The sequence below is a fragment of the Myotis nattereri genome (assembly GCF_964212035.1).
Source record: "Myotis nattereri genome assembly, chromosome: 5".
In the NCBI taxonomy this organism is placed as follows: domain Eukaryota; kingdom Metazoa; phylum Chordata; class Mammalia; order Chiroptera; family Vespertilionidae; genus Myotis; species Myotis nattereri.
In genome coordinates this window covers 7,028,917-7,055,646 of record NC_138080.1, presented here as the reverse complement: position 1 = coordinate 7,055,646, position 26,730 = coordinate 7,028,917, and the positions used below count along the sequence as shown (strand labels likewise).

Below are 26,730 nucleotides of genomic sequence, written 5' to 3'. Positions count from 1 at the left end.
TGTGAAACTGCACTGGGCTGGAAGTCCTGCTTCGCACGTCTGCACCCCTCCCACAGTAGCCAGTACTCACCAGGGCCCAGAGCCTATCAGGCTGCAGTTAGGTCAGGAACAAAGCCATGTAGGGGTGCCAGACCAGCACTCCCAAGAGCACAGGACGGGCCCGTCAGGGAAGATGAGAGGCAGAGGCCTGGTTCTCCCATTGCTCTGCACACAGGGTCTGCCCAGCTTAGACAAATCCATGGCATTTTGTCTGAACCCATTCTCCCAGCAGGCTGCCCTCTCTCCAGGAAGCAGCTTGCACAAACATGCACATGCACGCACACACATACACCTGTGTGCATACCCACACAGGAACACACGTACACACTTGTGCACACACAGAGACTCAGCTAGTACATTTAATTCACATGCACCTAATCAGAGACAAGTCTAAAACGCTCTTGGTTGCCTAAAGCAAAGCCTTACTCCATGTGGCTTTGCAGCAAAGCAGAGCCTCCCCTTCAACTTACACAGGACAGTGAGAGGGGATGCTGAGATTTGAGGGAGCTGGTAGCCGGTGGCATCCTTGCTGTCCAGGTGGGCAAGACTGGGTGGGACACCCCTGAGCCAAGCCTGACCCCGCCCAGAAGCTGCAGAAAAAGAGGCCTTAAGATGATTAGCATAACTGCTGCCTGGCCCCAGACAAGTCCTGTTCTGTCTCTGGGACTTGGGTCCCCCATCACAAGACAGGAGTCACAGGCCCTATCCTGCTGCTCCGGGGAGGAGGAAAGCTAGGCGCTCCTGTGAGAAGACCTGGGTGGCCCAGGCATCTGCAGGCTGCTCCATGGGCCTCCGTGTCCTCCAGCCGTGGAGCTCAGATTCGCCTCCTCCAGGACTCCAGCCATTCTCTCCTAGAGACACCTTTGGTCTTTAGGGGATTTTTTCCCTGTAAAATGGGCATCCGCTATCCTGGTTCTAGTTTGGCTGCTTGCTCACTGTGCAGCCACGGGCTATTCCTTCCCTCTCTCTAGACCTCCGTTTCTGTGTCTGAGAAGCAGGACTTTGGCCTGACAAATTCCCAGGGTTCCCTAGGCACATAGCTGAAGGAGAAGCTGGGATTCTGTGTGGGCAGCCTAGGAAAGGGCCTTGCTTTATCTGAAGCTTCTGCAAGACCCTCAAGAGGGACAGGTCCTGCTCTCATGGAGCATGCATTGCCATACCACTCAAGGCAGACAGATCAGCAGTTCAGTGAGGGAACTAGCGCTCTAAGATGAGACAGTGTCCCTGGGGCACACGGCCCGGCAGGGCTTGGACCCAGTGCTGCTAAGCTGAGCGGGCTACTACACTGCCATGCCACTTAGCTAGCTCGGCCCTACGTGCTGACTGATCTGTAACCCTCGCTATTCCGACTGTTTTCTTTGTAGTCACTGAGCAGGAGACTAAAGTCCCCAAGAAAACCGTCATCATGTAAGTGCAGGCGTGTTTCTAACCTTCCTTCTGACTGCCGTGCCACCTGCATGCCCACTAACCCACCCGGACCTTGCCCGTGTGGTCTGGCACCTGCTTGCCTGACTGCCTGCCCTCACCGTCTGTGCTTGCCACACAGACTGCCAGCACCTTGCAGGTACTGCCAGGGAGTTCACTCCCCTGGACTTGGCTGCCTTCACACTCAGCTTTCTCTTCCAGGGCCTCAGAACCCTCTCCGTGGCTGCACTGCCTCAGGAGGGTAGACTTACTCTGCACACTCCACAGTGTCTCACCTAGAGTCACACCTGTTAGGGTAGACCTGGGACTGACAACTGTGTCCTGCTGGGCTAGAGGCATGTTTCTACCCTTCAACACCCTGGGATCTAGGGTGTTGCTGTCCAACAGAATTTCCTGTGAGGATGGAAATATTACAAGTTTACAGTGTCTACTACAGCTGCATGTGACTATTGGGCATTTAAAATGTGTCTAATGCAAATGAAGAACTGAACTTTAACTTTTCACTGGTTTGACTTCAATTAAAATAGCATAACAATAGCTCTGGAGCCCTTAGACATCTCCAAGTCCAACCCTCACATTTGAAAGATGGGGAAACTGAGGTTCAGGAAAGAAAAGAGGGTTTCTCAGGGTGGCTTGTGATTCTAAGCTAACAAAGCACCCATTTCCCTGGTGCCACACCCACTGTCCTTCTTCTTCCAAGCCTTTAAAGCTGGAAAAAAAAGACATATGGTTGTTGATAATTAAATAACACAAGAGGTCCAGAGCTAGTTGAAGCCATGAGGGAGGGGTTGGTTTTGACCTGGACAATCTGGAAGGACTTCCAATAGGAGATGTGTGCAGGTGGATGTGGTGGAAGAGCTTGCAAAAGCCAGGAGGCAAGAAAGGCGATCGTTTCCTAAGGCCAGGTGACTGAGAACTCCAGGATGGCAACCTCTTAGTTCCCCAAGGGCCTCAGGCCTCTTAAAGGGCCTACAGTTAGTCATGTTGCTAGAGAATCCCATATTCACACGTTTGATAAGGTCCTGGGTTAACCTTCCTGACTTCCTTCCTCCTCCCACAAAGCAGGTCGACACCCCACAATAGAGGGGCTGCCTGGGGCAGCAATGAGCACCCCATCCCTGGAGGTATGCAACTACTCTGCAGCTTTACACAGATCAACTCTACATTTCATCCATGAGAGGAGCATTGTTATTTTCACATTTAATGGATGACATAATGAGGAGCAGAAATGGGCCAGGCAGCCCTATGTGGCAGGGGGTGGGGGTGGGGGGATGGGGAGTGTCAGAGAGGACTCATGCCAATGGGAGACTGGACTAGGTGACTCCAGGTACCCTAAAGTCCATTGCATTCCAGGCTCATGGTGGTAGCAACTTTCACCCCACAAGGAGTTTACCCGTTCAGCGTGAGAAGTGGAGGGAGGAAACTGCCTGGCACAGCATGCCCCCTACAGGGCACACCACACAGTGAGGGTACCGGGGAGCCAGGAGTATGGAAAAGCAACCGGCTTGGAGAAACTACCACCTGGAAGCCCCACATGCTGTACCAATGGCCTCAGAGCAGGATGCCCACATGCCCTCATGGGAGCAGCAGTGAGCCCAGTAGTGGGAGTGGCATTTTATTTATTTATTTATTTATTTATTTATTTTTTTCGTTAATCCTCACCTGAGGATATTTTTCCATTAAGTTTTAGAGAGAGTGGACAGGAGGGAGAGAGGGGGTGGAGAGAGAGAAACATTGATGTGAGAGAGACACAGCAATCAGTTGCCTCCTGCATGCGCCCTGACCAGGGCCAGGGATGAAATCTGCAACCCAGGTACATGCCCTTGACCAGGAATTGAACTTATGACCTTTGGGTCATGGGCTGACGCTCCAACCACTGAGCACCACCGGCCAGGGTGGAAGTGCCTTTTAGAGGAGTGATCCAGTTTCCCAGTTCCACCTGACCCACTGTCCTTTCTTAGCCAATTAGGCAGCATGAGGCCAGCAGATGGGACCTGGCCCAGGTTCCCCTGATGTTTGGGCAGACTCTGATCTCTGGACCTGAGTGCGGGGCAAGAAGGCAGGTTTTTGGCCCTGAGTAGGCTCTGACTCCAAACCTCAGTTTCTCCTCAGTGAAGTGGAGATAGCATTTCCCCTTTCCAGGTGAGGGCTGGAGGAGGCAGGACCTCTAACTGCTCTGCACCCTGAGGTGTGGCCACAAATCTCTGGGTCCATGCCTGAGGGTAACTGTTCCTGGATGGAGCCCTGAGTTAGACAAAAGCAAAGCTGGAGAAAGAGAGACAACCTCTTATCAGGCAGGCAGCTGACGACAGCACACCAAGTCCCTCTGCCTGAGCCCAAGAGGAAATGCAGGTCCTGGGGCCCAGGAAAGCTGTGTGTTACTCAGCCCATTGCTCTCCCTGCCTGTTCCTCATTTCACCCTCAGCACCCAGCCAGGTCAGGGCATTGGACGGTCGAGGAGGACCTAGCTGACTGGTGGGCTTCTGACTCTTGGTCCTGAGAAAGTTTTGAGCCTCTTTGAGTCTTGTCCACTCCCATAAAAGGGGGCCAGACCCATCCCCCAGTGCTGCTGAAGTCTCCAATCAGCACCCCATGTGCACCCACATGCAACTGGCCTTGAGTTCTGCTTCTTTTCCCCCCACTCCCTGTTTGGAAGATGGGGCCCAGGAAGGGGAAGAGCTTGTCTGAGGTCACAAAGCCTATGACAGCAGAGTCACATCCGGGACCAAGTGTCCTTGCCCAGCCTCACACCACCAGACCAAGAGGCCAGGAACCCAGACTGCAGGTCAGGGCTCTGACAACCTCCTCATACCTGCACCTGTGGCATCAACTGCCCAGTCTGTCCCTAACTCAAGATCACTGAGGCACCTGCCCTCTGAGAGCTTGCTGGGCCCCCACCCCATGATACAAAGCACAAAACACTGGTGGGACAGACAAGGAGGACTCTGGGGCACTGTCCTTGCACACTGGCCATTAGCTCTGAGAGGACCGGCATCCAAAATAAGACAGCTATGAACAGGGAATACTACCCACAGGGACTTGCACACTGGACTTGGTCTGGGGTTTGGAGGCACCTGTGTGATGCAGTGATGCCTCAACTATTTTAGGTCTGCGCACCAGAGGCCATGGTTGACCAGAAGAGACTCTGCGTTTGTTTCTTTGGCTCTCTGGCTGGGGGTTCCAGAGATTGGGCTCAAGTGCATGTGTAGGAGCTTATGTAGTTTCACCCTTTGCTTGCTGGTACATTAACCTGATCTCTCCTGCTGGCTCTGAATGTGCTGGTGGCATGGGTGGCAAGCCAGGCTGCAGGTCTCCGTGCCATCTCCTCTCGGCCCTCTCCCTGCAGAGAGGAGACCATCACCACCGTGGTGAAGAGCCCGCGTGGCCGCCTCAAGTCCCCCAGCAAGTCTCCCTCCCGCTCGCCTTCCCGGCACCCTGCCAGTTCACCCAGGTCAGGCCTGTCAGCCCCTGAGCTGCTGCATTCACCAGGGGCTGGCCAACTTCGAAGGCCAGGGGAGGAGCCAGGCTGGAAGCCCCCTGTACCCACGCTGTACGTGACAGAGCCCGGAGCCCATACGCCAGCCCTGCCCAGGGGCACTGGGCCCAGGCCCAAGTGGGTGGAGGTCGAGGAGACCATCGAAGTCCAGGTGAAGAAAACAGGCCCAAGGGGTGCATCTCCAGCTAGAGAGGTGCCTGGCAGCTCAGCGGGGTTTCTCTTCACGCTTCCTGGTGGGACCCCCAGAGGAGACCCCAACACAAACAACTCCAACAACAAGCTGCTGACTCAGGAGCCCCTGACCCAGGGCAGAGTCTTCTGTGTGGACGCTGGGCTGGAGACCCATGAGCTGTCCCCTCCTGGGGCCACCGAAGAGGAGGCCCCCCTGGAGGTGCAGGAGGGGAGAGGTGTCCACCTGATGGAGGAGCCCCTGGGCGCCGAGGACCTTCGAGGCTGGGACCCCAAGATCCTCACACGCGATGGCTGTGTGCTGACGCTGGCTGACCTGGAGGATTACATGCCCCAGGAAGGGGAGACCTTCGGCTGCAGCAGCCCCGTGCCCAGTGTCTCCGACGACCCACCCTGTGAGGTCTCGGTGCTCCAGAGAGAAATCAGCGAGCCCACTGTGGGACAGCCCGTCCTGCTCGACGTGTGGCGTCCACCAGGCCCCCGAGCCCCACCTGGCTTCTTCAGTTGCTTGCCCCAGGGAACAGCTCTGTCGAGGCCCCAGGTCTTCCGCCCTGTTGGTGTCTCCCGGGCTAGGGGTGCCACATCCTTCTGCACCCAAGTCCATCGCTCTGTGGACAGTGGCCAGAGCAGCTTCAAAACGGAGGTTTCCACCCACACGGTCAGCTTTGGGACAGTGGGTGAGACAGTCACCCTGCACATTCGGCCTGATAGGGATGAGGACCCCAGTCCGTCCCAGGGCTGAGGCTGCGACCCTCGACCCTCAAGGTCACAGGCGGCTGGGGGGTGAGACATTGACCCTCTCAGAGCCAGTTTATTGCTGACAGGGCTGCATGAGAGCAGCAGAAAGAGGGGCATGGCCTTGAGGCCTAGGACCCTGCCTGGCACCGTACCTACCTGCTTCACAGCTGCTGTGAGTTTTGAGCTCTGGAGAGGGGCCTGAAGCCAGCACCTCAGGACATGTGCTCTGACCACCCCCCTGCTCTCCAGCAACTCGGGACTTCAGCTGCCTGTCCTCCTGGGGTCTTCAGCTGAGGACACTGTCTGCACAGCTGTAACCCAGATTTACTGAGAGCTGTGGGGGAACAGCAGGTAGACTCGGTCTGGGCTGTGACCTCCCATCTCTCTTTGCTGTGGCACACCCCTGTCCCAAGCCCAGGCTGCCCCATCTCAGTGGGGGCTTTTAGGGGGACATCTTCCCATGGACACTGGGTGCCCTCTGCAGACTTTCCAGGCCTCCCCTGCAGCATGGGCCAGGGTCTGGGTGGGAAGCAGCCCCTGCTAGTTGACTCCATGATGATAATAAACTGGCTCCCACACCCTGTACTCTGCTCCTTCTTGCTTCTTCCAGTGGCTCTAGAACTTGGGCGGTAGGGGCCCTCTAGACCTAGCTCTGGGGACCAACCAGTGGCAGCCCAGGCCCCCTCTGCTGCAGCCTGGGGTGGGTCCTGGCCGTCTGAAGTCCCTGGGTGGAGGCAGGCCTTCCTGCCCCTGTGCAGCCAGGCTGTTGTCAGGACAGACAATGGGGGTGTGATGTGTGTGGGGGGGTCCTCCTCGGAGTGGGAAAGGACAGGGTGGGTACCTTAATGCTGGAGAGGGTCCTGGGGCAGGGGAGGGCTCTAGGCAAGGGGACCTGCTGGGAATGGAGCAGTGGGCATGACTGGGCACACCTCTCCAACTACAGTGATGCCACCTGGGGCTGGCAGCCAGGCGGAGGAAGGGGCTGCACCCAAGGCTGAGGGCAGGGAGGGTCTGGTGGGAAGAGGTGTGGGCTGTGTTGGAGGCCAGGGCAGGGCCAGATGAAGGGGCAGTGACCTGGGCCAGACAGGCCCTCTGTGGGTGGGGGAGAGGGTCTGCTATGGGAGGGCAGTAAGGGAGCCCACCCCTTGTGGGTGCCCAGGCCCCTCAATTGGCTGCAGGTTTCCCTATATTATGGGGCTGGGTCCACTGGGCCTGGGGTCCAGAGTGAGCCATGAGGGAGGTCAGCACAGGATGAAGGGATGGCAAGAGCTGAGACCTTGGGGCAGACGGGGCACATGGAGGGTGACCATGCTCAGCTGCTCCTGAGGAGTTGGCGTTCTCCTGGAGGCATCTGGGCACAAGTGCAGGAGTGGTGGGGCTCTGCTCTCAGTGCCCTGGGCACCGTCTCTACCCACTCCCAGGCCCCTTTCTCTTTCGGGCTTCCACCTCCAGCGCCTCCTGAGAGAGGAGTGGTGGGTGGGAAAGGCAGCCTGTTCGTCTTACCTGGGCATCTCTAAGGACTGAGATAGATAGGTTTCCTGAAGCCCCTGCTCAGGTCCTCAGCCATGTCTCACCCCTACAGGCTGACCCACTTTTCCCATAGGTGCTGCTGTCCCACCCCCAACTGCTCTGGAGCAAGTGGACCAGAGCACTTCTGTCCAGAGGACACTGGTGGGCCTGGAGGCTCCGGGAACCTCTGCAGGGGACCACGCTGGCCTGGGCCCCAGGGAGCCACTTGCTCTCCAGGAGGCCAGCCCCCGGCTCCTAGGCACTGAGGCTGCAGATGAATCTGGTGAGGCCCAGTGCCAGGCTGACGGCCACGTACCACCTGCTCCCAGGCCCCTCCTCTGTGCTGACCCGAGCCTTGGTCGCCATGGGTGCTCATCCCATGGGAGTGAAGTGGGAGAACCCGGGGACCCAGATACCACTGGGATCCTTGCACGGGGGCCCTGGGCGAGGCCCACCCCTTGCTCAGGCTGTCCCCCATCTACGAAACTAGGCAGGGGAGAGGTAGTTCAGGGAGGTTCCCACCCTGAGCACATCTGTCCTGGGTGTCAGAGACCTGAGTCAGAGCCCCGGTAGGTAGCCTGGGCACCCTGTGCTCAGGGTAGGAGAGGAGGGGGTGGGGAGGAGGAGAGGAAGGAGGAGGATACCTTGCCCCTGACAGATGCAACCCTAGGGATGCTGCCGAGGGGGTCCGCTCCACCAAGTGCCGCATCCCTTGTGGGATGGGGTGTGGGGGAGGTGGGCAGCCTTAGGGCTGGTGGCCCGGGCTCCCGGCCAGGACAGGTGGGTGCCTGGAGGAGGTGCACATGCGCGGAAAGAGTCCCGGGTTTGGGGACACGGACCCTTGCGCCCCTGCTCTGCCTGTGCTCCCACCCTCTGTGCCCTGGAGGGTGACAGGGGCATGTCATTGGGGACAGCCCCAGTGCATCCCAAGCTCTGTCTCACTAGGCCCTGGCCTCCCACCAGCAGAGTCCAGGAAGGTGCCTGAGTCTCTCCCTCCTGGGAGCCAGGATCAGGACCCGGGGGCTCCTGCGGCGGCTCACGAACGCATGGTGCCCATCAGGTAATGTCCCTGGCACACTGGGTGGGGCTTTCTATGAGGGGACGTCTGCGAGCAGGGCAGGAGGAGTAAGAAGTGGGCGCACAGCACCCCAGGGCATTCCTCAACAGCCCCACCCCAGCCAAAGGGCAGTACAAGGAGGAGAGGTTACTCTCGGGGCGAGAGGTGTTCGGGGAGCCCTTCCACATGTAGGGCTGGGCCCCAGTCTCTGCATTCCTTCCCATGCAGTCTGCTGCAGCCCCAGGTGGGGGTGGAGCAGGGGCCCATCTTACCACCAGGGTCAGTGCCCAACCCCAGAAGTGGATGGGTGGCAGACAACTCACCCCGCTGCATGACCCCAGGATGGAGAGCGCGGCCTGGCCAGGGACAGAGGCCACTGAGCTCTGGGATGTCTGCAGCCATGTGTTCACAGAAACCATGCACCGGACATACGTGTACAAAGCCAGCGACCTGGGTGCCGCAGCAAGTAGGCTACGTGTGTGCCCGCCGGGCAGTCAGCTGGGGGACACTTGCACGGAGGAGCCATCTGATGTGTGTCAGCTTGCTGTGGCCAGATGTGTGTCAGCTTGCTGCGGCCAGCCCCTGCGACCCCAGCCCCTGAGTCCCCTCCGAGGGGCATCCCTGGGAGGGGAGCACAGGCAGCAGGGACCTAGATGTCCTCTCTGCAGCCTAAGTTAGCATGCCCTGTGTGCCTGCCTCCAAGAGCCGGGTCCAAGCGGGGAGACGGTGCTCAGAAGCACCTCCTAACTGTCCGGAGCCTGCGCCGAATCAGGAGGGGCCGCCTTCACCTGGGAGGCCAAGGGGCTCTGTCACCCTGAGGGTCTCAGGGCCTTGAGATGCCTGGGGCGCCTGAGGCACCTGGGTCCCTGCCAGCCCACCGGGGTCTTGATGATGCAGGCCCCCGCTCACAGACTGCAGTGTGGGCTGCGGTGGGCGGCTGTGCTGTGCAGCCTGGACTTCTCCCCACGGTTTTCTCTGTACCCCCAGGACCCCCGTCCATGCAGGTCACCATCGAGGATGTGCAGGCACAGGGAGGCAGCACAGCGGAATTCCAGGCCGTCATCGAGGGCAACCCGCAGCCCACAGTGACCTGGTATAAGGTAGAGATGCGTGTGGGGTGGGGCCCTGTATCTGGAGGGAGAGTGAAATCCCCACTGGACATGGCGTGTCACTCACGGAAGGCAGGGTGGGCTGATGGTCACCCCCCACCTGTGCCTCCAGGACAGCGTCCAGCTGGTGGACAGTGCACGGCTCAGCCAGCAGCAGGAAGGGACAACCTACTCCCTGGTGCTGAGGGATGTGGCCCAGCACGATGCCGGTGTCTACACCTGCCTGGCCCAAAACGCTGGCGGCCAGGTGCTGTGCAAGGCGGAGCTGCTGGTGCACGAAGGTGAATCAGGGAACCCTTCCCAGGTCCCAGTCCGGCTTCCTGCTGGCGTGGGGTCCTGTGGGCTCCCACAGGCTTGGGCACAGGGAACTGCCCCGCAGATACTACAGAGTTGGGGAACAGTGAGAGGGGGTGGTGATCTCTGTCCACACTGGCAACTGACTGCTCCCTGGCTATAGGGGCCAGCGAGCTGGGCTCGGAGAAGCAAAGCTATCGGAGAAAACTGCACTCTTTCTACGAAGTCAAGGAAGAGATTGGGAGGTATCTCCCCCATCCCCAGGAGCCCCGCCCCCATCCCTGCCCAGTCCCCCAAACCTGGCCTGCTGGAGTCCCTAGCCCAGGATCCCCAGCCCCAACCCCCGGAACCCTGCCCTCTGGAGTCCTGGTCCCCCATAAACCCTTACCTCCTAAGGACCCCACTTGTCAGAGGCCCTCAGTCCTCTCTGGACGCCTGGGAACCCTGCCCAGCCCCCAGCCCCTGCCCTCCCAGAATCCTCCTCTCTCAGGAATCTGCCCGCCTATCACCTGCAACCCCGCCTTTGGGAGCTCCCATCTCCTGGAAGACCCCCCACCCATCCCATCCTCGCCTCCCCCCTCTAGTACCCTCCCATCCTCAGGAAGCCCGTACCCTGGGAACCCTACCTCTAGGGAGTCCTTGCCTCCCCAGTACCCGCTCCCCCAGCCCCTGCCCTCCAGGAACCCCACCTCCCTCCTTGGAGCCGTCTTGGGAGTCAGCGTGGGCTCCCTCTTCCTAGAGGTGTGTTCGGCTTTGTGAAGAGGGTGCAGCACAAGGGCAACCAGATGTCTTGTGCTGCCAAGTTCATCCCCCTGCGGAGCAGGACGCGCACCCAGGCTTACCGGGAGCGAGACGTGCTGGCAGAGCTGAGCCACCCGCTGGTGACCAGGCTGCTGGACCAGTTTGAGACGCGCAAAACGCTCATCCTTGTCCTGGAGCTGTATCCAGCCCCCAGCCCCAACAGCACCAGGAGGGAGCAGGCCTCAGGAGAGCAGGGGTCCCCGGGCGCTGCGGGCCTGCGATCCTGGTGTCCTCGGTCCTGCTTTCCTAGTGGGGGCCGCCAGCTGGGCCTCCCACGTTCCTGTTACGATGCTGTGTGACTAACCAGCGCAGACATGGCCCTGTCCTCAGAGCTCGCTGCCCCTTGAGTCAGGAATTTGGGCAGGGTTGCGTCCAGAGGGTCCAAGACACGCCTGGGCAGGGCCCCTCCCCTGCTCCATGTGGCCTCTCTCAGCAGGAGGTCAGGCTGCTTAAATGGCAGCCCTGAGCCCCAAGTGCTGGGCTTCCTACTTTGTCCACTCAGGCTCGAGGGAGGGCCACACCCCTTCGCTGCCCCCTCTGGGTCTCACCCCACCACTTGCTGAGAGTCTCTGGGTGTCACATGCTCACTCCCCGCCACCTCCCCCAGTCAGCGACCCCTGTCCCTGCAGGGGACGTGGGCTTTGTGCAGAGTAGAGGATGTCTCCACTCCAACTCTGCTACTGGCTCCTGGCCTCAGCTCTCTCCTCAACCCGGAGGGCCCACCTCCCCAGCATGGACCCCCACTTCCACCCCAAGAGAAGACTTGCCATGGGGTGTGGAGCCGGGTGGGTTCCAGGCCCCAAAGCTTTCCTTGACCTGAGCCCCAGGTGCTCATCAGAGGAACTACTGGACCGCCTGTTCAAGAAGAGTGTGGTGACAGAAGCTGAGGTGACTGCAGCCTGAGCTGTCTGCCCAGCCAATGGGCTTGCATGTATACCCACCAGGCCTCCTACTCCCCCGCCCCCCACCCTGACTCCTGCCCCAGCAGACACAGCCTCCCCTCTTGCATAGTGTGCCCCAGCTCAGAGACCTTTTGGGGTCTCCAGGGCCTCACGAAGTGTCACAGTTCCTCAAAGACCTCCTGGGCAGAGCTCACCACTTCCCTCTCCCAGCCTGCACCTGGCCAATGGGCCAACCCTTGCCTTCTCCTGAAATATCAAGCTTCCTGTTTTGCTCAGGCGGCTTCACACATCCAAACCCTCCCCACCTTCAGGGCCCAGAGGAATCGCCGTGCCCAGGCTCATGGGGTCTGGGAGGCTTTGTTTGTACTGCCTCTGGGACTGTCCCAGGCTTGGAGGGAGTGGAGGTGTAGATTGGCGCAGGGCGGGGAGGAAAGCGGGGGGTGGGGGTGGGGGGCGGTCGAGGCTGACTGTCTTGCCTGCACAACGGCCTTTGCCACTGTAGGTCAAGGTCTACATCCAGCAGCTGGCGGAGGGGTTGCATTACCTGCACAGCCACAGCATCCTCCACCTGGACATAAAGGTACTTGCCCCAACCACCCTGCATCCCAGAGTCCTGGGAAGGGCAGATGGGAGCCTGGGGCCTGCAGGCTGGAAAGGCACAGGCCCACCACTTCCAGTTTTCCTGTCAGGATTTACTCATTTTTGGGGATGGGAGGCTCACTACTTTACCAGCAGCCCCTGCAGGTGGGGTGTGGCTCTGATAGAGCATAGGCTGCCCCCAAATGGTACTGAAACCTGCTCCGGCCCCCACTGGCCTCTTCGTCTCATGGAACAGCTCCTCACAGACTCCCTAGTTATCCCCCTGCCTCAGACCTGGCAGCCCCAGGAGTCACCTCCGTAGGTTGAGGCCTTACCCACTCATGACTCTGTCCAACAGCCCCCCAACATCCTGATGGTGCATCCTGCTCGGGAAGACATTAAAATCTGCGACTTTGGCTTTGCCCAAAAAATCACCATGGCAGAGCCAAAGTATAGCAAGTACGGGTCCCCTGAGTTTGTGTCCCCGGAGATCATTGAGCAGACCCCTGTGAGCGAAGCCTCTGACATCTGGTGAGTGGGTGGGCCCCCAGGGACAAAGCCACATGACAGCCCATCCTCCTGTTCTCTGCTGCCATTCCCCTCGTGCCCCTCACCTGGGGGCCAGGCTGGGTGACTCACAGCTGTGGTTTTGTTCCCACAGGGCTATGGGGGTCATCTCCTACCTCAGGTGAGCAGACCTGTGCCCCATCTCCTCAGAAGAAATCCCAGACCCCACCCGCAGGCTCATGGGAGTTCCCAGGCCCCGCTGGCCCTCCCCAGATCAGAGACCTGGGACCCAAGGGGCAGCTGGTTTGGAAACAAGCAGTTGGCCAACTCGGATAAGAGGTTTTGCCTAGGGCTTTTCACCATACCCTGTCCGAGAAGCTCTTCCCAGTGGGGTCGTGAGGCACAGCGCTGAGCTGCTTCCTCAGAGGGTCTGGCTGGTTTGTCCAGAGGCCCTCCATCGCAGTTACTGCCCTGAGGACGCTGCTGGTGCAGCCTGAGCCCAGATCCTCACTCCAGCCTGAGCCTGCACACCTGGGCACGTCTGAGACACTTGCTGGGACGCTGAGGGAACTAAGAGGCCTTCCCAGTCAGGGCTCTGCCGACCAACCCCAGGGGACCCAGAGGTCCGGGGTCGTGTCTGAGGGCCCGACACTCACTGTGCTTTCAGCTTGACCTGCGTGTCCCCATTTGCGGGCGAGAGTGACCGAGCAACCCTCCTGAACGTGCTGGAGGGGCGGGTGTCCTGGAGCAGCCCGGTGGCTGCTCACCTCAGCCCGGATGCTCAGGACTTTATCAAGGCCGCCCTGCGGAGGGTCCCGGAGTGAGTGTGCATGCTCTCCTCTCCTCCCCCATCCCCTGTTCAGGGGACCGGCCGACCCCTGGCCTGACCCCTGGCTTGGTCTCCCCACAGAAGCCGGCCCAGTGCAGCCCAGTGCCTTGCCCACCCCTGGTTCCAGGTGAGTAGGGTGAATCTGGCAGGCCTGCTGAACAGGGAGGAAAGATGAGGCCAAGAGGGTGGGGCCTATCTGGCTGTAGGGTGCACCAGGGTCTCCCCTCACACACGTGGCTTTCTCACCCGGGCCCCCCAGAAGTCCCTGCCCGCGGAGGAGGCCCACTTCATCAACACCAAGCAGCTCAAGTTCCTCTTGGCCCGCAGCCGCTGGCAGGTGAGCCAGGCCGGATGGCTGAGGGGTGGGCAGGGAGGGGCCTGGAGGCAGGTGGGGGAACTGAGGTCCCACGGCTGGCTGTGTGCAGGGAGGTGGGGGCTGGGCATCCCTGAGCTGACAGGACGGGGCACAAACACAGAATCCTGGGGTGTAGGGAATGGGGACAAGGGCTTTTAACGCGCCCCGCCTCCTGGGCCCCCCATCTGGGGGCACCGGAGTCGGGAGGCAGTGGGCCCTGGCTGATGGCCCCGTCCCCGCGCCCCCAGCGCTCCCTGATGAGCTACAAGTCCATCCTGGTGATGCGCTCCATCCCCGAGCTGCTCCAGGGCCCGCCGGACAGCCCGTCCCTCGGGGTGGCCCGGCACCTGCGCGGCGACGCCAGCGCCTCTTCCAGCAGCTCCTCGTCCTCCGACAACGAGCTGGCACCCTTCGCCCGGGCCAAGTCGCTGCCACCCTCCCCGGTGACGCACTCGCCGCTGGTGCACCCGCGAGGGTTCCTGCGGCCGTCGGCCAGCCTGCCCGAGGAGGCCGAGGCCTGCCCTGCCGAGGAGGCCGTGCCCCGGCCCGCGCCGCCCGGGGGCGCCGAGCCCGCAGCTGCCCCGGGCTGCGTGCCCCGGCAGAGCGTCATCCGCAGCCTGTTCTACCAGCAGGCCGGCCAGAGTCCGCCGCGCGGGGCCCCGGCCACGGCCACGGCCACGGGCAGGCGGGTGCCTGCGCGGCGGAGGCACCTGCTCAAGGGCGGCTACTTCGCGGGCGCCGTGCCCGGTCTGCGCGAGCCGCTGCTGGAGCACCGCGCGCTGGAGGAGGCGGCCGCCCGAGAGGAGCCGCCCAGCGCCAGCACCGGCGCCCCCGGAGGCCCCTGCCCCAGCCAGTCCCTGGGCTCCGACTGTCCCCGTGGGGCCGGCCCCTCCGGAGAGGCCTGCCGTGAGGGGCAGGGCCCCTCACCCACCCTCTGGGGCCTCCAGGCTGAAACAGGAGGGGAGAGCGTGCCCAGAGAGGTGGCAGGTGCCCCGGAAATGGAGTCTCGGGAAGGGCAGAGACCATTTTCATCTTCTGGCGGAGATCCTTGCCTTGCTGAGCAAGAGGGGTCCTCCCAGGACAGCTGTGGGGGGCAGCCGGCTACTTTTTATCACCCCCAGAGGGGCCCTGCCACCAGGAAGGGCTCTGATCCCCCTGAGGCTGTTGCACCCCAAGCTCCTGGCTCCTTCCTCTCCCGGGGACTGCAGGCTCCCTCCTCCTCAGCTCAAGCAAGCCTCCAGTCAGGCCCGAAGATGGGGCTGGAGGCCACCCTGTTTCCTGGGAGGCCCCGTCCCCCCAGCTCTCCAGGGCCAGCCTCCCCATCTGGCATGGCGCCCGGCTCCTCCCGGGACACCAAGGACCTAGCCCAGGAGACAGAGGGCCTGTGGGAGTCTGAGCCCAGCCCACCTCAGCCTCGGGAGCAGGCGACTTCACGGAAGTTCTCCCTTGGGCACCATGGCGGTTACGCAGGGGTGGCCGGCTATGGCGCCTTTGCCTTTGGCGGGGACGCGGGAGGCATACTGGGACAGGGACCCCTGTGGGCCCGGATGACCTGGGCCACCTCTCAGTCCTCGGAGGAGCAGGACGAAACAGGGGCCGAGAGCCCGCTCCCCCAGGCCAGCGTGGTGCCCTTGCCAGAGGGCCGCGGGGGAAGGGGATCCCAGGTGTCGCTGGTGCAGATCCAGGACCTGTCAGGGGACATGGAGGCAGCAGACACCATGTCTCTGGATATATCAGAGGTGGAGCCTGCCTACCTCAACCTGTCGGACCTGTACGACATCAAGTACCTTCCCTTTGAGTTCATGCTCTTCAGGAAGATCCCCAAGCCAGAGCTGCCACCATCCCCAGCGTCGGAGGCCGGGGAGGAGCTGGCTGAGCTCCCAGAGGCCACGTGGTCCTGGCAGGGCGGGCTGGGCCTGCCTGCCAGCCTGGAGATCAGGGAAGAGCTGGAGGACAGTGAGGCCCTGTTCAGGGAGGCAGGTGGCAGCAGGAAGCGCAAGTGGTCACCCCCCTCCAGTGGCCTGCGCTTCCCTGGGAGGCATGCCCTGCTGGACGAGCCTGTGGAACTGGGGCTGCGCCAGAAGGTGAGGGCCTCAGTGGCCCATATCTCCAGCCTCCTGAGAGGCAGGCCTCAAGGTGAGTCTCCCCCCCACCCCCCGCCATCATGGGGGCTTCTGGGCCTGGCCAGGTGTGCCCTCTGTACCTTGGGGCACCTTGCACACACACCCAGGAATCAGCTCAGGAGCCCACCTGAGGCAGGAGGCCCTCCCTACCCCTGCCTGTGCCTGTGCCTGTGCTGCCCACCCCCATGCCCATGGGCTTCTGTTCCCAAGATCATCTTCTTGGTTTCATCCCCTCCCATGTGCCTCTGAGACCTAGTGCTGGGACCTGGAGCAACTGCAGGGGTTACACCCTTGCGGAGAGGATCCTTCCCGGGCCAGTCTTCCTGACCCCTGACCCTCACTGACCCCACCCGACCCCAGATCTCAGCCAGGACTTCTGGGCACTGCACCCCTGAGCTGCTGGCCTTACTTGCCAGAGGTCCTCCCACTCAGAATGGACAGACGCTGACAGGCTAGGGAGGGGTGGGCTCCTCAGCAGATTTAGTTTGTTTCCCCCCAAAACCCTTAGGATCTGGGCTTTTCTGCGACATGGGAATCTGGCAGAGGGTGGTAGGTGGCCCCAGAGTCCTCCTCCCATGCTCCTGATGGCAGTGCCAGGCAGCTGGCTGCCCAAAGGGGCAGCCTCTTGGTGTGACCTCCCTTGGTCCTGTCCTCCATGCAGGTCCAGAGAAGGAGGGTCCCCCTAGGAAAAAGGCAGGCCTAGTTTCCTTCCGGCTGTCGGGTCTGAAGAGCAGAGACCAAGGTGAATGTGCTTCCTGGGACTGGGTCCCGCTGCTGCCCAGGAGACCACAGTGCCCAGACCAGCAGGGGAGCAAGCTAAAACCACAGGGACTTGAGCCCAGATGGGGGTGCTCGGCTCCCTGGTTGTCGGGACTGAGCACTTCCTGGAGGAGGCGCTAGTGTTGAAGATGAACTGGGTGGGGTGGGCTTCTCTCCAGTATCCCCACCTCGGCCCTTATGCTCTGCCTGGGATCACCTCTGACACTTGGTCCACCTCCCTTCTCTAGCGCCATCCTTCCTAAGGGAGCTTGCAGATGAGACCGTGGTCCTGGGCCAGTCTGTGACTCTTGCCTGCCAAGTGTCGGCCCAGCCAGCTGCCCAGGCCACCTGGGATAAAGGTAAGGAGCTATCCCGGTGTCGGGGAGGAGGTGGAAGCGTGGCAGGACAGCAGGGGGTATTCCTTGACTTCATGGCTATCAACTTTCAGAGGGAAACTGAGGCCCAGATAGGGTGTGGGGCTGGGTGTTTTGAGCTGCCCCCCAGGCTTGCTTTGTCCCAATGCAGATGGGGTCATCCTGGAGAGCAGCAGCCGCCTCCTCATCTCCTCCACACTAAAAAATTTCCACCTTCTGACCATCCTGGTGGTGACCACTGAGGACCTAGGCGTGTACACATGCAGCGTGCACAATGCCCTGGGCACGGCAGCCACCACAGCTGTCCTCCGGAAGGCAGGTGTGTGGGCCTCGCCAGGCCAGCTCAGCGGGGACTGGGAGAGGGGCCACTCCAGGCTATCACCTCCTCCCTGAGTTTCCAATGGGGCAGGCAGGCCTAGTCTTAGACCCCACTGATCCCTAGAGGGGGTCAGGTGCCCTGCTCTACCACTCAGCCAAGCTGAGGCATCTCTGACCAGAACTTGGGGTGGGCAGGGGCCTGCGAGTGAGGGCCACTCCATGGGTCAGGCAGGCAGGCACCTCCTGAGCCTCCAGCAGGAGAGGCAGTGGGTCCTTTGCCAGGCAGCACTGGAATGGGACCCTGGAATCTATGGGGCAGGGGAGGGTGGGCTCAGGGCCTGACAGTAGGATGCGGGAGTGGGGACAGGGGCTCAGAGCTGCATGGGCCGCCCCTGGAAGCCCACCTCAGACCCCTGACTGTGGCCCCTGCAGAGCGCCCCTCGTCCTCCCCGCGCCCAGACATCGGGGAGGTGTATACTGATGGGGTCTTGCTGGTCTGGAAGCCCATGGAGTCCTATGGCCCTGTGACCTACATTGTGCAGTGCAGCCTAGAAGGTAGGGCTGTGCCTGTGCTGTGACTCCTGGGGGGCCCTGTGGCTAGTGGAGGGAGGGGGCGTGCAGGAAGTACCAAGCCAATCTGTGCTTCTGGGCACCCAGGGGGAAAGGACTGCCCCCCTCTGTGCTCCTGGGCAGCCTTACTCGGGAAGGGGTCTCTCCACCTGGGACTCTGGAGTGGGGAGCGCTGGAGCTACCCCTCACCCGCTCTGTGTGGCCAGGTGGCAGCTGGAGCACGCTGGCCTCAGACATCTTTGATTGCTGCTACCTGGCCAGCAAGCTTTCCAGAGGCGGTGTGTATGCCTTTCGGACTGCGTGCGTCAGCAAGGCCGGCATGGGCCCCTACAGCAGCCCCTCTGAGCAGGTCCACCTGGGAGGGCCCAGGCACCTGGGTGAGCCTCTGCAGGACCTGGTGGGTGTCGGGTGGTGGTCCCTTTGGAATTGCCCTGCCACTTCACCAAAATACATGCAATCACTGGGAAGGTTTTTTCTGGCTAGTATGCTGCCCCCACTCCCGCCCCAAATGGTCCAAAGAATGAGAGGCCAAGTGTGGGTTTAAAGGGTGCCAGGGAAGGGGTGCGAGGAGACAAGGTTGGGGAGCTGGGGCTAGGGGGAGTCACCGGCTTCCCTTCCCACAGCCTCCGAGGAGAGCTGCCCTGCACCGCCAGCCCAGCCGCTCCCCAGCACGCAGACCTTCGCCTTCCAAACACAGATCCGAAGGTGCGGCCGCTCCCCAGTCCGCTCTCCAGCACCTGCACCCCCTCCTTCCCTGCTGGGCTTCCTCCCTGCAGCTCTGAGAATGGGAAGGGGCTGCAGGAGGGCACGCGGGGGACAGGAAAGGCCCTCAGTAGCCTGGCCTGTGCCTCCTCACCAGGGGCCGCTTCAGCGTGGTGCGCCAGTGCCGGGAGAAGGCCAGTGGACGGGAGCTGGCTGCCAAGATCATCCCCTACCGCCCGGAGGACAGGACAGCCGTGCTCAGCGAGTACGAGGCCCTCAAGGGCCTGCGCAACCCGCACTTGGCCCAGCTGCAGGCCGCCTACCTCAGCCCCCGGCACCTGGTCCTCATCTTGGAGCTGTGCTCAGGGCCGGAGCTGCTCCCCTGCCTGGCTGAGCGGTGAGGGGCCACTTGGCTTGGATGAAGGGCTGGGGGAGGAGGGGCACAATGCCGGAGGCTCACTTCCTGGCTCGCATCCGCCTCCACCCACCAAGCTGAGCCCTCCCCTGTGCCCCCAGGGCCTCCTATTCAGAATCTGAGGTGAAGGACTACCTGTGGCAGATGCTGAGCGCCACCCAGTACCTGCACGCACAGCGCATCCTGCATCTGGACCTCAGGTCCGAGAACATGATCGTCACAGAGTACAACCTGCTCAAGGTGGTTGACTTGGGCAACGCCCAGAGCCTCGCCCAGGAAAGGGTCCTGCCCTCAGAGAGGTTCAAAGACTATGTGGAGACCATGGGTGCGTGGGGTAAGGGGTGGGCCAGGAGCCAGTCCCTCCCGCAGTCCTGCCTCCAGGCCTCACCTGTGCACCTGCTTTCCCAGCCCCGGAGCTCCTGGAGGGCCAGGGTGCCGTTCCACAGACTGACATCTGGGCCATCGGTGTGACAGCGTTCATAATGTGAGTCACCGCGTGACCGGGGCAGGAGGCGGGGGGGGCGGGGGGGAGGGGGGGTTGTGGGGGCTGGTGTGGGATCCATGAGGATGACCTCAGACCCCCTTTTGACTTGAGTCCCCTACCTCGCTCCCGCGCAGGTTGAGCGCTGAGTACCCAGTGAGCAGCGAGGGCACGCGAGACATGCAGAAAGGCCTGCGCAAAGGGCTCATCTTGCTGAGTCGCTGCTACGCGGGGCTGTCCGGGGGAGCCGTGGCCTTCCTGCAGAGCACGCTGTGCGCGCACCCCTGGTAAGGTGGCCCTGTCCCCCAACCCCCACCCTGCCGCCCCCAGCTGCCAGTCCTGCCCATCCCCCTGTGCCCTGCATCGGCCAGAGCAGGCTGACACCCCCCCCCCCCACCACCACCACCACCACTCTCCATGCTCCAGGGGCCGGCCGTGTGCATCCAGCTGCCTGCAGTGCCCGTGGCTGACTGAGGAGGGCCCAGGCTGCTCCCAGCCCTCCGCGGTGACCTTCCCCACGGCACGTCTGCGTGCCTTTGTGCGAGAGCGTGAGAAGAGGCGGGCGCTGCTGTACAAGAAGCACAACCTGGCCCAAGTGTGCTGAGCGCTTGGTCCTGCGGTGTTTGGGGTGGGGGTGGGGGGGGGTCACACTGTTAGGCAGCACACCTGGCCTCCACACGCAGTATATGCACAGACACTAATAAAAACCAGAACCACATGAGGCATCATCTATTTCACTGTTTTGTTTTGGGGAAGAGGGTGAGGGCCCTGCACCTTCCTGGGGTTTGGGGAACCATCCATTTAGCAGAACTGCCCTTCCTTGGTTCATGGATTGAAAGAGCCTGTCCCGGCAGTCTCACTAGAGGTAACCGGCTTACAAAGAGAGCCTCCCCCTGCCCCCCGCCCCCCCATCAAAGCCCAGGCACATTGCAACCGGGCACATTGGTCTCTCAGCCCCAGCCCACCTGCCAGTCTCTGAGGCGTCTCCACTGGAACTCCTGAGCTCCAAGGTGCACAGATCGAATGGTTCCCGTGGTGAGCTTCCTGGCCTCTGATCCTCCATCAAGGCCGCCAGGAAAGGCCACTGCTGCCCTTTCTTGGTCTGAGGCAGGAGGAGCCTGGTGAGTGACCAGCCAGGCCACCCAGAGGGAGTGGAGAGGTGGGCTCAGAGCGAGGGAAGGTGTGATAGAATCTGCTGAGGAGCCTGAGCCACGGTGGCGTTTCCCCCACCCCGATCCTGCCAGATGCTCCTGCTGCCCACAGAGGAGTCCTGCTTGGGAAGGTGTGTGGTCCTGAGGCTGCATGAGCATGTGCCGCCTTGTTTGATCTCCACCAGCTCCGATTCTACCTGCTGTCAGGAGTGGTCTCCCAACACCAGCGCTCCTCAGGGGCAGGCCACTGTGCCCAGGGCCTATGTCGGAGCGCTGTGCTGTGGAGTTCTCCCTCCCACAGGGCACCTCCTGTACCCTGGCCATTCCTGTTCAGACGCATAGTGAGCACACCGCCAGTCGCGGCCCTCACGGTGCCCTGTGGCACCTGCGTGTGAGCCCGCTCCTTCCTCTCCACCACACACTCACCCAGCCCCAGCTCACCGTGTCCACAGAAAGCTGGGCTCTATGGTGACCCTTTCATCCTTGTCTTTGGAGGATGCATTTCTTTGGTGACCTCGTCTGTGCTGTGTGCTGGGATGACTTGCTCTTGTCTAATCCTGTAGAGATCAAATTCTGCAAGTTGAGCAGAGCTCTGACTCTCACACTGAGAGACACTTGCTGGGGCTGGACAGAGGCAATGGATCTTCCAGATCCCCCAGGAGCTCAGCTTTCCTGGGTCTATGCTGGGCTGGCCTTGCCTCCTTGAAAGCCCAGGTCTCCTTGTGCATGCTGCCTTGGTACTCGGTACCAGTGCTTCTTGTGAAACAGCTAGTGGCTTGCCTAGGACTCACCCTGGTAACATCCTATAGCATGGGCCATGCCACATCCTCACTCCTCCCATGACTCTCCTCTCCTCTCGTCTCTCATTCGGGGTGGCCCTCTTCCCGACTGAACCTTGCCTGATAAATCCACTCAAACCCAAATTCCCTCTATTTTAAGTATTTTATTGGCTGGTTGTTTCTAAAGATCAAATAAAATGTACTGCATTTTAAACAGTCACATCATATTTTATTATATGCTTTTTCAATTAAGCTTTTATTATGAGACTAGAGGCCCAGTGCACAAAATTTGTGCACTCAGGGGGGTCCCTCAGCCCGGCCTATGCCCTCTTGCAGTCTGGGACTCCTCGGAGGATGTCCACCTGCTGGCTTAGGCCTGCTCTCTGGGGGATAGGGCCCAAGCTGGCAGTCAGACATCCCTCTGGCAGCCCGGCAGCCCTTGGGGGATGTCCACTTGCCAGTGGGGAGCAGGCCTAAGCTGCAGTCGGACATCCTTAGTGCTGCTAAGGAGGCGGGAGAGGCTCCCACCACCACTGCTGTGCTGGCAGCTGGCAGCCTGGCTTGTGGCTGAGCAGAGCTCCCCTTGTGGGAGCACACTGACCACCAGGGGGCAGCTCCTGCATTGAGCATCTGCCCCCTGGTGGTCAGTGTGTATCATAGTGACCAGTCATTCCCAGTCTTTCTGCTGTTAGGGTCAGTTTGCATATTACCCTTTTATTATATAGGATAGAGGCCTGGTGCATGGGTGGGTGCTGGATTGTTTGCCCTGAAGGGTGTCCCAGATCAGGGTGGGGGTCCCGCTGGGGTGCCTGGCCAGCCTGGGTGAGGGACTGATGGCTCTTTTCAGGCTGGTCAAGCCCACCCCCAGTGGGGACCCTCACCCCCTGGAGGTTTGGCCAGCCTGGGTGAGGGGCTGATGGCTGTCTTCAGGCTGGCCACACCCCCTTTAGGGTGGAGGATCCCCATTGGGGTGCCTGGCCAGTCTGGGTGAGGGGCTGAGGACCATTTTCAGGCTGGCCAAGCCCCCCAGCGACAGAAGCTCCCAGCCTCTCCTTTTTTTCTTTTCTTTTTTTTCTTATTCTGGGATTTATTTACCTTCTATAATGGAAACTTTGTAGCCTTGAGAGAAGCTCAGAGCCAGCCAGGGTGGGCGGGAGGGAAGCCTCCTGCTCGCTCCAGCTCTGTGGCCACGGCCGGCTGAAAGCAGGTATCTGGGGTTTATTTATCTTCTATAATTGAAACTTTGTTGCTTTGAATGGAGCTCAGAGCAAGGCCGTGGCAAGCAGGAAGCTTGGCTTCCTCCATCACTGGGGCAACCAAGCCTCCTGCTTGCTCCAGCTCCATGGCTGCCGGCCGCCATCTTGGTTGGGTTACTTTGCATATATAGTCGCTCTGATTGGCTGATGGGCGTGGCTTAAGGCATGGGACGGTACGGTCAATTTGCATGTCTGTCTTTTATTAGTGTAGAGATCATTGTTGAATCACATGCAGTTGAAAGAAATAATACAGCCGTGGCCGGTTTGGATCAGTGAATAGAGCGTCGGCCTGTGGACTGAGGGGGTCCCAGGTTCGATTCCAGTCAGGGGCATGTGCCTTGGTTTCAGGCGCATCCCCAGGGTGGGGGGGGGGGGGTGCAGGAGGCAGCTGGTCGATGTTTCTCTCTCATCGATGTTTCTGACTCTCTGTCCCTTTCCCTTCCTTTCTGTAAAAAATCAATAAAATATATATTTTTTTTAAAAAGAAATAATACAGAGAACCCAGGTATCACTTACCCAGGTTCCCTAATGGTAATATTTTGCAAACCTCTTGTGCAGTGGTTCTCAACCTTCTGGCCCTTTAAATACAGTTCCTCATGTTGCAGTCCAACCATAAAATTATTTTCGTTGCTACTTCATAACTGTAATGTTGCTACTGTTATGAATCGTAATGTAAATATCTAATATGCAGGATGGTCTTAGGCGACCCCTGTGAAAGGGTTGTTCGACCGCCAAAGTGATCGCAACCCACAGGTTGAGAACTGCTGCTCTAGTGCAATTAGACAGCCAGGATAGCAACATTGATACAATAAACCTACAGAACATATTTATCATCAAGTGGAGCCCTCATACTACCCCCCTTTTTTTAACAACCACACCCACTTTCTTCTCACCCTTAACACTCCTTAACCCTGGCAACCAACAATTGGTCTTGAATTTATATACTTTTGTCATTTTACACTTGATCTTAGCCAAAGGCCAAGAAGAGATATACTTTTGTCATTTTAAGTGTTATATAAACAGAGTAACCCTGATTTGACCTTTTGAGGTTGGCTTTTTTTCACCAAGCATAATCCTCTGGCAATTGGTGAATGAGGTTGCATATGTCAATGGGTCATTCCTTTTTATTGGTTTAACACAATTTCTTTAGACACTCACCCACGGAAGGGCATTGGGGTCATTCCCAGTTTGTGGCTGTTTCAGGTAAAGCTGCTCTAAGCATTTGTGTACAGATTTGCATGTGAACATAAAACTTCCTTGCTCTGGGAAGGGCACACGTGTGCAAGTGCTGCAATTCCCTTTGCATCTTTATCTTCTCTTGGGTGAGAGGTCTGTTCGCGTCTTTTGACCATTGTCTAATTGGCCTATTTATTTGCTGTTGAGTTTTGAGAGATATGAATATATTCTGGATATTAGTCCTTTCTCAGATATGTAGCTTACAAATATACTAGTATTCTCCCACTTTGTACCTGTCTTTTTGTCCTCTTAAATATAGAATTTAAAGAGCAAAAGTTTTAATATTTAAAAGCATCTTAATAACATAAAATTTACCACTTTTAAGTGTAAAGTTCTGTATTGTTAATTACGTGCACGTTGTTGTGTAACCATCACCACCAACCATTTCCACGATTTTTCATCTTGTAAAACTGAAACTCTACACCCATTAACCCCCTATCCCCCCCCTGAACCCCAACCCCTGGCAACCACCATTCTGCTTTCTGTTTCTATGAATTTGACTACTCTAGACATCTCATATAAGTGGGATCATACTGTATCTTTTTGTGTGTGACTGGCTTATTTCATCTAGCATAATGTCTTCAAGGTTCATCCATGTTGTAGCATGTGTGAGAATTTCCTTCCTTTTCAGGCTGAATAATATTCCACTGTATGAACAGACCACATTTATTTATCCATTCATCTGTCCATGGATATTTGTCAATGCTTCTACCTCAAGCAATTATTGTGCGACAATAAACATGCGTGTGCAAGTCTCTCTTTGAGGTCCTGCTTTAATTCTTTTGGGTATATATCCAGATGTGGGATAGCGGGCAATACAGCAGTTTTTTGTATCTTTTTGAGAAACTACCCCACTGTTTTCCATAGTGGCTGCACCATTTTACATTCCAACGAACAGAGTGCTGTTTAAGCGTTCCTATTTCTCCACATCCTTCTCAACATTTCTTTTCTTTGCTTTTTTTTTTTTTTAATGGTAGCTATCCTAATGGGTGTGAGATGCTATCTCATTGTAATTTTGATTGCATTTCTCTAATGATTAGCGATGTTGAGCATCTTTTCACATATTTGTTGGTCATTTGTATATCTCTTTTGGAGAAATGTATATTCAAGTCCTTTGTACATTTTCTGCTTGGGTTATTTTTGGTGTTGTTGAGTTGTAGGAGTTCTTTATATGTTCTGGATATTAATCTCTTATCAAATACAGAATTTGCAATTATTTTTTCCCTTCCATAGTGTATCTTCTCACTTTGTTGATTCTGTCCTTTGATGGAAAGATGTTTTAATTTTGATGTCCAAGTAGAAAAAGAAATCCTAAAATTTGAATGAAACCACAAAAGATTCCTAATAGCCAAATAAATCCTGAGAAAGAGAAAAAAGCAGGATGCTTTTTTCCGACTTCAAGCTATATTACTCAAAACAGCATGGTACTGACATAAAAATAGATACATCATAGACAAATGGAACAGAATGAAGACCCCAGAAATAAACCCATGTGTATATGATCAATTAATATTTGACAGCGGAGCTAAGAATACTCAGTGGAGAAAAATATAGGCTCTTCAATAAATGAAACTAGATCGCTATATTATACCACTCATAAAAATTAATTCAAAATGGATTAAAGACTTAAATGTAAGACCTGAAACCATAAAAGTAGAAGAAAGCATAGAGAAAAGGCTCCTTGACATGGGTCTTGGTAATGATTTTTTAGATGTGACACTTAAAGCACAAGGAACAAAATATAAAATAAACAAGTGGGACTATATCAAACTAAATTCTGCATAGCAAAAAATTATCAATGAAATGAAAAATTTCCATGTATGAAATGTTAGAAAATACTTGCAAATCATACATCTGATGAGGGGTTAATATCCAAAATATATAAAGAATTCTAACAACTAATATCAACAACAATAATAATACAATTAAATATGAAGAACGTGAATAGACATTTTTCCCAAAGACAATATTCAAGTGGCCAACAAGTGCATGAAAACGTCCTCAGCATCACTAATCATCAGGAAAATGCAAGTAAAAACTGCAATGAGACATCACTTCCCGCCTGTTAGAATGGCTATCATCAAAAAGACAAGAGATAAATGCTTGTGAGAATGTGGAGCAAAAGGAATCCTTGTGCAATATTGGTGGGATAGCAAATTGGTATAGCCACTATGGAAAACAGTATGGAGGTGCCTCAAAAAATTAAAAATACAGTCACCTTAGGACCCAGCAGTTCCATACCTGGGTATTTAGCTGAAGGTAATAAAATTACTACGTCAAAGAGATATTTGCATTCCCATGTTTGCTCCAGCATTATTCAAAACAGTCAAGACAAGGAACAACTTAGGTGTCCACTGATGGATAAAAGGATAAAGAATATGTGGTACATATATACAGTGAAATATTGTTCAGCATAAGAAGAAGGAAACCCTGCCATTTGCAATAGTATGGTGGACCCTGAGGGCATTGTGCTAAATGAAATAAGTCAGAAAAAGACAAATACTACATGATTTCATGTACATATGGAATCAAAAAACATCAAACTCATAGAAAAAGAGATTAAATTTGTGCTTATCAGAACTGGGAGCTCAGAGTGAGGGAATTGTGTAAAGGTGATCGAAAGGTACAAACTTCCAGTTATGATAATTAAATTTGGGGGATATAATGTACAACATGGTGATTATAGTGAAAACTTCTGTAAAGTGTATTGTAAAGTTGCTAAGAGAGTAAATCCAAA

The 26,730-nt window shown here is 57.7% G+C and overlaps 1 protein-coding gene across 1 annotated transcript in view; it reads left to right on the top strand.

Moving 5' to 3' along the window:
* Positions 1-20,298, top strand: part of OBSCN (obscurin, cytoskeletal calmodulin and titin-interacting RhoGEF) — a gene marked incomplete at its 5' end in the record, with an annotated part of 152,916 nt that extends 132,618 nt beyond the window's left edge. Inside the window, 28 exon segments of the mRNA XM_081091302.1 lie at positions 1,404-1,446; positions 4,811-5,826; positions 7,491-7,679; positions 8,342-8,456; positions 8,795-8,919; positions 9,441-9,553; positions 9,675-9,843; positions 10,020-10,101; positions 10,596-10,796; positions 11,485-11,545; positions 12,062-12,139; positions 12,497-12,669; positions 12,800-12,826; positions 13,313-13,465; positions 13,556-13,601; positions 13,734-13,811; positions 14,078-15,965; positions 16,614-16,694; positions 16,960-17,070; positions 17,237-17,404; positions 17,836-17,958; positions 18,180-18,350; positions 18,597-18,678; positions 18,833-19,072; positions 19,192-19,415; positions 19,499-19,574; positions 19,709-19,858; positions 19,998-20,298. Coding sequence (XP_080947428.1) covers positions 1,404-1,446; positions 4,811-5,826; positions 7,491-7,679; positions 8,342-8,456; positions 8,795-8,919; positions 9,441-9,553; positions 9,675-9,843; positions 10,020-10,101; positions 10,596-10,796; positions 11,485-11,545; positions 12,062-12,139; positions 12,497-12,669; positions 12,800-12,826; positions 13,313-13,465; positions 13,556-13,601; positions 13,734-13,811; positions 14,078-15,965; positions 16,614-16,694; positions 16,960-17,070; positions 17,237-17,404; positions 17,836-17,958; positions 18,180-18,350; positions 18,597-18,678; positions 18,833-19,072; positions 19,192-19,415; positions 19,499-19,574; positions 19,709-19,858; positions 19,998-20,175 — 6,161 coding nt within the window. The 3' untranslated portion in view covers positions 20,176-20,298.
* Between the last annotated feature and the right edge of the window lie 6,432 nt (positions 20,299-26,730).